The sequence below is a fragment of the Bubalus kerabau genome, chromosome 1 (assembly GCF_029407905.1).
Source record: "Bubalus kerabau isolate K-KA32 ecotype Philippines breed swamp buffalo chromosome 1, PCC_UOA_SB_1v2, whole genome shotgun sequence".
Taxonomy (NCBI): domain Eukaryota; kingdom Metazoa; phylum Chordata; class Mammalia; order Artiodactyla; family Bovidae; genus Bubalus; species Bubalus kerabau.
The window spans coordinates 66,122,886-66,135,184 of NC_073624.1; the positions used below are offsets into that span (position 1 = coordinate 66,122,886).

At 51.6% G+C, this 12,299-nt stretch overlaps 1 protein-coding gene across 1 annotated transcript; it reads right to left on the reverse strand.

The window, feature by feature from the left end:
- Positions 1 to 2,897: 2,897 nt before the first annotated feature.
- On the reverse strand, positions 2,898 to 10,824 carry ZBTB39 (zinc finger and BTB domain containing 39). Its single transcript, XM_055578273.1, has 2 exons — positions 10,688 to 10,824; positions 2,898 to 9,191 (listed from the first exon to the last, which is right to left on the reverse strand). The coding sequence occupies exon 2, from the start codon at positions 9,145 to 9,147 to the stop codon at positions 7,024 to 7,026; it is 2,124 nt and encodes a 707-aa protein (XP_055434248.1). The 5' UTR covers positions 9,148 to 9,191; positions 10,688 to 10,824; the 3' UTR covers positions 2,898 to 7,023.
- Positions 10,825 to 12,299: the final 1,475 nt, after the last annotated feature.

The window sequence follows — 12,299 nt, forward strand, 5'->3', positions numbered from 1 at the left end:
GGAAGTGTCCAGTGTCCTCCACCAGTGAAGTAGAAAGCTAGAAGTAGGTGAGAGATCTGGGGAGAGGGGGGTGGCATGGGAGAGGGTCAGAGTACTCATGGCCAATATTAAGTATGTCTTCAAATATTGAGGTGGGGATGGGGAGGGAGGTGGGGAGGGAGGCAGGCAGGGGAAGAGAGCAGATCCTTGGCGTTGTACTATTTGAAACCATCCTTGTGCCGAAGGGAGAGATGCAGGGGAAAAGGTGAAATAAAGAATAGAGAGAGACACGACTCTGAATCTCTGAACAAGTCTGCACTGCAAGCTGGGTTTGGGAATGGAGCTGAGGCCAAAGAGATGCTCAGCAAAAACCACCCCGGCCGGAAAGAGCGAGCTCCACAGGAACCGCACACAACTTTCCTTTTGTGTTTGCGCTTGTTGACCTCCCAGCACATCATGCAGGCTGCAGGGACAAGAGGCCAGAGGCCAAGGAGCCAGGAGGCCTCAGCAGGCTGTTTCCCAGCAGTGCATCCTCAATGCGATGATAAATGGAGCGGGTGGGGACAGCAGGGGCGGGTGAGGCCGAGGTCTGAGACAGGCACCCTGCAGCTGGGAGGACTCTCCTCCCCCACCATTCAGGAAAGGGCTTGCTGACACTCTCCTCCTTGTCCATCCTGATCCCCCTCCCCCCACAAGCAGAGGAGCTGTCCCGAAGTCCATGCTGCTCATAGCCCCTCTGCCCCCAGTTCTGGGTCTAGCACGTTTCCAGACTTCTGCCCCCAGTCCCTCTCCTTCTCTCTGGATCCCAGGAAAATATCAAGGGACAACCATTCTGGGAGCAGACTTCAGGATGGGCAGCAGCAGGCACTCACAGGTGCTCTGTCCCTCAATCCTGCCCCTGCAGAGGGTGGGAAGTGGAAATCCTCCAGTTCTGTCACAGGGCAGAGGCCTGGTGTCTCCTAAGTCAGTTTTCACCCTCAGACTTCTTTCTTCCTGGCCAAGTCTCCTCATAATTTTCCTGTCCAGCAACTTCTATTCACACTTGTCCTATAGACAGGAACGGAAGTCCTCTTGCCAACACGGAGGTCTTCTGGAAAGGACTGTATATACCAGTTTGGGAAACTAGGACCTTGTCCACGAAGCACTCTGACTGAAGTAAAGCCTCAGAGCAGGCCCCAGCCTACCAGTCCTGAGCCCTCCGCCTCTGCACCCTGCCTGCGGAGAATTGAGGGGCTTGTGGACACAATCACTGAGACCTTCTGTCCTGCTCAAGTGCTCAGTTATGTCTGGAATGTTTAATTTGGAATAGCTACTCACTGACCTGGAGGGCCTCCCCCTCTGCTCTTGGAAATCTGAGATGCATTAAACAGATTCACCAGATGCATTAAACATGTGCTCCAGAACTGTATGAACCCATTTGTCAGGAGCACCAAGGGAAGTCCGTTTAACTCCCTCTGCTCACTGGACTCAAACCTGAAAAAGGGTCTTTTTATTTAAAGGGTCTTCATGCTACAAGAAGGCAATGCCACCCCACTCCAGTACTCTTGCCTGGAAAATCCCATGGATGGAGAAGCCTGGTAGGCTTCAGTCCATGGGGTCGCTAAGAGTCAGACATGACTGAGCGACTTCACTTTCACTTTTCACTTTCATGCATTGAAGGAAATGGCAACCCACTCCAGTGTTCTTGCCTGGAGAATCCCAGGGATGGGGGAGCCTGGTGGGCTGCTGTCCATTGGGTCACACAGAGTCGGACACGACTGAAGTGACTTAGCAGTAGCAGCATGCTACAAGGAGAAGGCAATGGCACCCCACTCCAGTACTCTTGCCTGGAAAATCCCATGGGCGGAGGAGTCTGGTAGGCTGCAGTCCATGGGGTCGCGAAGTCAGACATGACTGAGCGACTTCACTTTCACTTTTCACTTTCATGCACTGGAGAAGGAAATGGCAACCCACTCCAGTGTTCTTGTCTGGAGAATCCCAGGGATGGGGGAGCCTGGTGGACTGCCGTCTCTGGGGTCGCACAGACTCGGACATGACTGAAGCGACTTAGTAGCAGCATGCTACAAACCACTGCTCAGTAGTACAGAGCTGGAGCCTTTTTCAACTAGGGGAGTCCAGGAACCTAACAATGCAGAGAATGTATTATAAAGACTTTCCTCCCCTGTGCCCACATAAAAACCCAGCCCAGATCCAATGCCCTTATTACTGCCGCTCCCAAATCAGGCTCCAGAAGTTCCCTCAAGGAAACCCAGATCTACATCTCTGTTACATTCTAGGTTACCTGAGGCCACTTTCCCAACATCTTCTTTTCTCACAGACTCCACTTTGGCAACCAGTGATCACTCTGATAGCACAGGTACTTCCTTAGGGCCTGAGAAGCAAGGGGCTGATGGCAGCAAGGCTCCCGGCTCTGTGTTTGCTGAGCACTGATGGGGGCCAGGTCCAATCCGTGTGCCCTGAGACCAAGGGAACCATGTCACATCCTAACTCCAGGTCTGTCTCCTCTCTGTAGGGGAACGTTGGTTACCAACCTCATGAAATTAGGCCAAACCTCTGCCCCCTCTCTGAATTTGCCTCTCTCCATTCCGACACACCATGTCATGTTGAATGGCACCAGCAAGACAATTTGTGACCAACCCTCTGATCCAACCAGACATTAGTAGAATCCCACTGCTCTCTCTGGGCCAATAAAAGATTCCCCTTAGAGATGGTCCCTCTGAAAAGGTTGGGTCATTGAGTTAATTTTCCACTAAAAACAGATCAAGTCAACCCCGGGGAATTCCAGCTACAGGAAAGGAAATGTGCTACCTGAAAGAACTTTGGCATCCGCTGAGCAGAATATTGCTACTGAGAGGGTTGATGGCCCAGATACTCTGAACTGTGAGGGATGAGCAGACCACAGTAAATAGGAAAAGAACGACCGTTTCAAATTTCCTTTTTTTTATTCTAAATAAAAACCACACTTTGTGCTGAACAATGGAATATAAAAGAATCAGATGTACAACGATTTTAGACATCTACTATTTGAGAAAAGAAGTTTACAAAATATACAAAACTTTACAGCAATAGATAGTAAACACTTAAATATTAGGAGGTCAGTACTTATTAATTTAATGGAAGGAGTTAAATGTCAACAACTCTTCTCAGTTTCATAAGAGATGTAGCTAGTAGAGGTGGGAGGGGAGGGGGGACTGGACAGGGGAAGGGTGTTAAAGAAAACATCCAAAGTAAAAGTTCCATTTTCATTCTGATATGACGTTTACCATGAGTAAGCACATTGAAACAAACGCTGTGTGCCCTGCTTCCTGATTCGTTCAGTGCAGGATTTAGGGAAAAGGACACACGAGGATTCCCAGATGGGCAGATTTCTGCACACAGCCCACTTCCATGCCAACAAAATCACGTCCGTATATGAAGAAGTGTAAATTCACTTCCAAAGTTGAATAGTCTGGGGGTCGGAGGGTGATAGGGCACAGCAGATGGTCAGAAGAGGAATATTCACCAGCAGCAAAACCTGACTGGGGAAAAGATCATTAAACTCAGAGGTTTCCTAGAGACAAAAGGGTACTCATAGACTAGAAGAATGTCAAAAAGAATTTTTACCTATTTCTTGACTCCCATCCCCACCTCCTTTCTTCCCAACTGGCCATGAACTAGAGACTCCCTGGAGTCTGAAACTTTAGGACCAAACACCAGGGTACAGCAGAGCTTCCCGGCAGGTCCTGTAGCATCAGTGAGTCATGGATGGGCAGAGGAGCGCCACGATACTGATCCCTTCCTCTGGCCACAAGCAGCTGTTTACAGTGTGCCATTAGAATAACAGGGGCTTCCCTGGTGGCTCAGATGGTAAAGAATCTGCCTGCAATGCAGGAGACCTGGGTTGGATCCCTGGGTCAGGAAGATCCCCTTGAGAAGGGAATGGCTACCCAACCCAGTATCCTTGCCTGGAGAATTTCATGGACAGAGGAGCCTGGCAGGCAACAAACAGTCCATGGGGTTGCAAAGAGTCAGAACGACTGAACGACTAACACAAGAACATTACGAGTATCACCCTTTCCCTTAGGAAAAAAGATGAGAATGGCCTTGTGTTTGCTTTAATGCTCTAGTTGCCACAAAATTCTTAATAGTTTTTAAACAAAAGGCTCTATAAATTATGTAGCCAGTCCTGAGTACTGAACAAGAAAAAAAGGTGGGGGATGAAAAAGAAAAGACATTCAAGGATCAAACAGAACGAACCTTGGAATGATACAGCAGAAGACCGTGCTAAACTGGGCTCCAGGGCAGAGGGCAACACAACCCAATGAACAGACAATTGAAAATATTTTAAATTCAGAATAAAATTAATACCTTCCACCAGGTATCTTAGAGTGCCCTTTGCCACAATATAGTGTTTCAAGTAAAAGAGTGCAGAAAAGAGTGGCTGGTGGCAGAGGAAGCAAACATGACTCCAAACAGAGGAAGGGTTGAGGTGTGAATACGGGGGACACGTGGGGGACAGTGTTTGGTCAATGAGCCTCATGAGCTACTGACCCTGCTACATGTCTGACTGCAGCCAACCAAGCCACCCTGGTTAACCACTTGGCCTCAGGAGGATCAGGGGGTGCAGTCTTTTATTTAGTGTTAGGGGTAAAGTTTCAAGGATTTGCTTTTTGGTTTACTGGCAAAAAGGGAAAACTTCACAGTTTCAGGTTAAGTATACAGACTACCCAGCATCAGTGATAACCCTCTGTTAAGGAAAAGGGTTTCTCCAGCATACTGATCCATTCTCAGCTACCCAGCTGGCTTCTAGGGAGTAGCCCCACTCTCAAATCTGGCCATTCAAAACTCAGTCCTCACCCACAATCTGGGAGAAAAAGCACTCAGGCTTGAAAAGCTGAGAAGATAGTTGACTGTGGTCTTTTACACACTTTCCTTCTTAAATGACTAATGGGAAGAAAGGAAGCAGTCAGTCAGGGATGAAAAGTCTCAGCACTGCTTTCTAACAAGAATGTCCCAAGGGAACATTTAACTCATTGGATTCTGATAGTGAAAGCTGGCCACTTGATAAGTCCCTTCAAGTAATGGTCACCTCACTGGACAGCTTTGCACACAAAACTCCAAGGCTTTATTATAAGTTAGGGCTGGGGGGAGATCCGGGGGCAAGTCCAAAAGGGCCCCAGGGCTTTGGTTTACTTGTATGTGTTACTATAACTTCCCAACTTCAGGAAGAATGAGAAAATATGCAAACAGGGCCTTCGTGTGATCTTATCCCCTCAACCCAGTCCCCAACCTACTCAACCACAGGATGGAAAGGGGATAAAAGGTCCAGGGATTTAACAAGCCTCAACTTTCTAGAATTTATATCCATTCCCTAAAGGGCTCCCTGGGTTTATTCTGCAAGACACTTATCTGGAGAGAAAAGCATTTGCTTATTTAAAGGCTTGACCTGTTCTCCCCTAGTTCAAGCCCCTGTTCCCCAAATATCTGGCCAGGACTGTCCCCTGGAATATGGCTACTTGCTGGGGAGAAGCTCATTTTCCTGAAGTCTCTTAGCCAACAGAGATGCTGGGTAATATGTATACAAAAACAAAAATAAATAAATATTAATGTCCAAAAAGGCTTTGTGAGTTAATTAAAACTACTTGCTTGTAAAACAGCCCGGGGTGCTGCTGAGTCCCACGAGGGGCAGGGGCAGGGCCAAGGCCAGGGCCCCCCAGAGCTCGCCTGAGCAGGTGAGGTAGTATGGGTTTTGGAGGTGCCACCTTGTGAGATGCGAGATCCGAGGGCTCTCTCCCTCAAGCCTTCTTTGGGCAAGATCCCCTCAAAAGGCAACTAAGAACAGAGTCAACCAGCAACCCCGACGGGTTTACCCAGTCACCTGGAGAGGGCTTGAACCAGCTGTTGGTCAACAGCGCCCTCTGGTGGCCATACAATGACAGATCAGGATAAATCCAGCAGGTCAAAGGTGAGCTGCCAAAACTCTGGCCCAGTGAGCACAAAGTAAACAACAGGTTACCTGACTGGGACAGACAGAATGTACATCCAGCTACTCGGGTCCCTTTAATCCTGAAGGGCTCACAGTCCACCCCTCCACCTCATGGGGTCTTCACATCTACACTATAGGCCAAAAACACTTCTAGGTGGGAGACTGGATGCAAATTAAGGCTGCTGCTTCAGAGACATCCCCACCCTTCCACCAGGAAACTCAGAGTCGAGGGAGGCCAGATGATTGATGACTACATCAAAGTGGCTCCCTGTCTTTTTTGCCCACAGGGAAGGCCTGACATCCTAGGCCACCACTCCGTAAGATCACATTTCTTTGGAATTGAGGGGAAAAGAGAAATCTCCCTTCCTGTCCATCCCAGGCTGCTGCTTTCAGCAGCACTGCAGGACACCTCTTGCAGCTGGCAACGATTCATCCCAAAGCTTTCAGACCTAAACAGAAAGCTTTGTCCCCGGTTTGGATCTAGCTGCCAAGAGATTTTACTGTCCAATCAGCAGATTAGAGCCCTGGAACAAGCAGGCCCCTCATCCCTGACAGCTTGCCCCTGCTAAGGAATGGGACCAGGACCCAAGGGTGAGCTGCCTTGTCTTTTCTGAATGACCACATTCCCAAAATCTCTCCTGGCTGGCTGTCCCGGTTGGAGATCCAGCAGTAATACCCACAGTGAAAACCTCTCTCCACCTCCTCTGTTCAGTGAGGCTGTTGGTTGGATTCTTAGCAGCATAAAACCTATCAGTAAACTAAAACTCAAGAGGCTGGGGAAGGGAATCTAGCTGACACCAACTGCCTGATGAGATCCCAAAACCAGCCTCCAAAGAATCAAAGACACAGCCCTCCACGGACAAGAACAGGTAAGGAGGTAAACATGACAGGGCCGCTGCTTCTCAGAAACAGTTAGTGTTCATGTGCTATGTATTCTTTTGTCTTCTTTAAACACAGGACAGAACAGAATTCCTAGCAAGGCAAAACTGTAACTTCAGCTGGGGCAGGACCAACAGCCATTAGAAAACCAATGTCCTGGCTGCCGCCTGGGAGCTCCCCCTGGCTCTGCTGGGACCCAGTCAGCTGTCCGGGTTCTTTTCTGCTTCTTTGGAATGAATAATGTACATGAAGGTTTGCTCGATGGTGAAGTCGGGTGGGAGGCTGCCTTTGTGCACACCGACGTGCTTGCTCATGAGGTTAAGGGTAGAGCTATAGTGGCCACAGACCGTGCAGCGATACATGAGAGCCCCCGAGTGCGTCTTCAGGTGGCACTTGATGGTCGAGCGGCCTCGGAAGAACTTGTGGCACACCTTACACTGGTACGGCTTCTCGCCCGTGTGGATCCGCCGGTGGTAGTTGAACTCACTCGTGTGGGCAAACCTTTTGCCACACACCTTGCAGCTATACTTGCTGTTCCCGGGTTGGCCCTGCAGCGCCAGTTCCTCACTCAGGAACTCCTCTGCCGGCAGCTTCCGCTTCTGGAGAGCTGGGTTCTGGAGTCCAAAACCAGGCCGTGTGTCAAGGCCACTGCTGCACTTGTGCTGGCTGGCATGGTAGCGATAGGCAGCCTCTGACCTGAAGCTCTGGCTGCACAAGTGGCAGCGGAAGAGGGCATCTTCCAGGCTTTGGTGCACAGCCATGTGCTTCTCCAGGAGATGCCAGTCCACAAAGCTGTTTGCACACACAGAGCAAGAGAAGACAGAGATGCCAAGGTGGGAAAGTGTGTGCCACATGAGGCTGCAGAGGTTGAGGTGGCGCTGGTCACAGACGCTGCAGGCCTGGCCCTTCAGGTTCAGATGGTCAAGGATATGGCCCCGGACCACGTGGAAATCTTTGGCCAATGCCTTCCCACAGGCAGCACATTTCAGCTCCGCAGAGACCACCCCTGCAAAGAGACCCAGCTTCCCAGGCAAGGGGTCGTTGGGGTGGACGATGATGTTGTTCTCAAATATTCCATCCCGCCGGTGGAGGGTCAGTTGCCACTGGGTAAAGAACTTAGTTTCACACATGTCACAGGAGAAGAGGAAAATACCGATGTGGGAGAGAACATGGGTGACCCGGGAGTTCCGGTCCTGGAAATGGGTCTCACAGACCTTGCAGTTGCCAGTCAGCAGGTCCACGTGGTCCCGAGCATGTTGTCGGATCAGTTGAATGTTGGGCTCTAGAACCTTCTTGCATACCTGGCAGGGCATGGCCTTATTCTCTCGGTTTTCACCCTCTCCAAAAGTTAGCTCATCCTCACTGTCGTCACTCAATTCAATCACCTCCTCAGCTGTGCCAATCTCCTCAGTGGGGTCTTCAAACTGCAAGTCGTCATCCCCCAGGTCCTCCAGTTGGAGCTCATCCATCTGCCCAAAGCTTGGGTCTTTGGAATGGTCGCTGTTGCTCAGACAGGAGTTGGTCCCAGTGGTAATGTCTACTGCACTGTCAGGAGTGAAGAAGCTGTTCTTACTGAAGTCTCCGTTGCTCTGGACTTTGTATGGCGGGCAGGAGCTGGTGCTGGTTTGGATGCCTGTGCTGACAGTGCCCAGGACTGGCTGGGTCACCACGCTGGGGACGGATGTGAACGGAGCAGGGGCATCGTGGTCTTCTGTCTTTGGTGGCAGCGGCTGCAGGCTATGGTTAGTGTCACTGGTAACATTTCTCTCCTCCTCTTTATAGTTTCCTCCAGCATCACTAGGTAACGCATAGTTTCTATCAGGACCAAAGTGCTCCCCGCTCCCCCGGAGTTCTCCAAGGGGATGAGGGGGTTCTACTGAGCTACAACTCGGGGTACCAGAGTGGTTCTCACTGGTGCTGGTCAGGGGCTTGGCCACAGCAGTGCTCTCCAGGTCAGGAAAGGTGGAGTGACAGGCCCGGAGGAGATCCTCCATACCCAGACGCTCTGCTACCTCGTAGATGACCCCGACGTTGATCAGGTCCGTGAAGAGTTCTGACGTGTAGACAAAGCTTAGAATCTTCTCAAAGTTGGCAGGGGTGATAAAGTCCACCACATAGGTCCTGGCAGCATCAAGCCCAGTGTTGAGGAAGAGGTTCTGGAAATAGCCAGCCGCACAGGCCAGCACAGCTTTGTGGGCCGGGAAGGAACGGCTCCCCACCACGATGGTGACATCGCACATGGTCTCCGAGAGCCGGCACTTGTTGAGTTCTTTCAGCAGGTTGTTGGGGTGGTTGGTGCTTTGCAGTTTGATCCTCATGCCCATCTTAGCAGCTCCTGTGAAGTTGCCTCCTTATCAGCACAGTTAATCTGCGGATAGCAAAAGGATAAGGTGGATGGCCAAACACATCCTTGTAGGTGAAGAGCTCTGCGGGACAATAGCCCCAGGTAGAGAGCAAGCGTGAATGGACATACACTTGCTCCATTCTGCTGGAGGGGACAATGACAGCAGAAGTGATGGGACAGTGACCTTTCTCCCTGCACATCCCCCAAGACAGAGTGATCACCAAAAAATCCAAAAATATTGAAAAAAATCTGATAAACTGTTCTCTAAGACAGGCCTGACTGGACAGAAGCTAGTGATTTAAAGCCAAAGTAGTCTCTTGATACCTTCTTATATTTCATTACCAGAGCAAATGGTTCAAACTTTTCTCATATTAATTTCCTAATTTCTTCCTGAATACAAGCTTTCCAATCTCACTGAGTATATTCTCTTCCCTTACTAGGCCAAATGCCATACACATACTTGAACACAATTATCAAGCTCCATTAGCTACTAGGGAAAAGATGCTTTATCCTTTCCTTTCCTCTCACGGCTGTGTTCTTTCAGGCCCTAAAAGAAATCACTTGCTTATTCTTGAGTTCCCATCTTTCCCTATCTAAGCTACCTGCCTCCTAGCCCAGGGCCATTCAGATAGTGCTCTATCATACTCTCTGTAGCTTGTGGGTGACGTCAGAGAAGTAAAGTAAAGAAGAACACAACTATGGTATTTAGAATTACCTAAATACTCTTCGGGTCTTTTTTTCCCCACCCTTTTCAGGAGCTATGCTTATGTTGACCAGAACTGAGAGATTTACCTGATGCCTTGGGATAGGGTTTGGAATAAGGAGCTATCCAATTTACACAGGAAACTCCTCAAGGCTTGCTCAGTACCATTCCCCACCCCACCCCCCCTTTTTGAGTCCTGCAGGCCAGAAAAAAGCCAAACTCGTTGCCCTCTCCTTCAGCCTCACGACTCGCCCTGTGCAACACAGCCCCCTTCTTCCACCTCACCACACTGGACTAACTTCCAACTTTTTCTGGGGCCCAGGAAGCCTCTGAGCTTTGTTGGGTACCAGCGAAGGATCTCCGGGGCCCTGGTGGCCACCCACCAACGGTCAGCAGGTCGGGGCACCGGGAAGCGCGAGCGGCAGTGGGAGGGGACGGATTCTGAACTTCTGAGAAGGGACCCCAACAACCGCGCGGCGCCACGGTCTCCCTTCTGGAGGGTCGAATTCGGGAGAAGGGCGTTGGATCCGGCTGGGGCACTCCATCTAGGGGGCATCGAGCACCTCGGTCCCTTCCCCTAAACAGCCGGGAATTCCTCAGGGCGACCTCGGGCGGGGGCGAGGGGGTGGCGGCGGGGCGCGGGGCCGGCCGGGGGTCGAAGGGATCGGCGGCGGGGCCGGCGGGGGGTCGGCGCGCGGCGGGGGAGGATGGATCCGGCCGAGGGCAGCAGGCGGGAGGGAGCCCAGCGAAAGCGAGAGAAAGGCCGGGACGAGGGTCGGGCCTCGGCCAGGGCAGCCCTCGGCCCGGCCGCGCTTACCCGGCTCCGCGGGGCCCGAGCACCATCGCCGCCGCCGCCTCACACAAAGGCCCCGGCCCGCCGTGCCCGGACCGACGAGGAGGCGGCGCCGCCGGCCGCGGCCAGACTCTCCATCCGCCGCGCCGCTCGCCGCGCCGGCCCGGGCCTCCCCCACCGCCCGGCCCGCAGCGCCCCCCGCCGTCCCGGAGGAGGCAGCGCCCCCCGCCGCTCGGCCGCAGCGCCCCCAGCCGCCAGGGAGGAGGCAGCGCCCCCACACGGTGGGGCCGGGAGCGAAGCAGGCTGGCCGAAGCCACTGCGCCACCCGAGGACCCCCGGCCCCACTTCTGACCCCCGCGAGGCCCTGGGGCCGCCGCCACCGGGCCCCCGCGGGCATTTGCCAGCCCTCACGACCACCACCACCCAAGCCTGGCTTTTTTTGAAGCACTGATCCTGTAAGTGCTGGACAACTCCCTCCTCGCCCTAGTACCTGGAGAAATGAAAAACGCTATCCCAAGGCTAAGCTTAAATCGCCTCCCCTGTTCTACATCTCACAGTCCCAAAAGTTTACTCTCAAAACGTCTGCTGGTATAGTTTCAGAAACAGTTGTAGGATTGCCACTTTAACTATTTGTCTCCTCCGCTAGGCAGTACGGAGAAGGCAATGGCACCCCACTCCAGTATTCTTGCCTGGAAAATCCCATGGACGGAGGAGCCTGGTAGGCTCCAGTCCATAGGGTCGCTAAGAGTCGGGCACGACTGAGCAACTTCACTTTTCACTTTCATGCATTGGAGAAGGAAATGGCAACCCACTCCAGTGTTCTTGCCTGGAGAATCCCAGGGACAGAGGAGCCTAGTGGGCTGCCGTCTATGGGGTCGCACAGAGTCGGACATGACTGAATCGACTTAACAGCAGCAGCAGCAGCTAGGCAGTGAGCTTCCTGAAGGCAGGGGCTGTTGTTCTGCACACGGCTGTGTCTTCACTGCTCCCTCCCATCCCCGCCCCAACACACAGGCTTCTGGTTCATAGGAAAGGTGCTTAACAAAGCCTGTTTGAATGAAGAACAAGTACTTGAGGGCTGGGCTCCCGGTGGACCACCCTCTGAAAGTCCATTGTGGACCCTCCTTCCAGCTGCGCCACCAAATGAAGGATTTCACAGTATCCCACTGCACCTTGGCAGCACAGGCCTGTTTGTGGCAGCCTGTCCTTCCTGGAGGGGAGCAGAACTTGACACCCCAACATGTGCTTCTTTGGCATAAGGATTATTTTTAAGAAGCAGCAGGCAGCGGAGAAGCTCTGAAAAATGAGCAGAGGTTACCCTTTTGTAAGAGCCATTTACATTTATAAGGGAAATGTCCATTTGTCTCTGAACCGGGAAGAGAAGTGTAGATAATGTCAAGAAAGTCTTAGTTTTCCTGGGTATCTCCCATGTATATAGGAAGTATACATATTATTAAACTTCTGTTTCTTTTTTCCTGTTACGCTGTCTTTTATTATTTACTCAGCCAAGAACCTCGAAGGGTAGAGGGGGAAATTATTTTTCCTCCACTACTTTCTCAACTCTTTCTAGAGCTCCATTTCTCTGCTTCCACCCTTTAATGCAGCAGTTACCCTCCAAATCTGCCCAGATGTTCCT

Coding starts and splice junctions, on each gene's coding strand:
- ZBTB39 (XM_055578273.1), bottom strand. CDS start 9,147: ATGGGCATGAGGATCAAACTGCAAAGCACCAACCACCCCAACAACCTG.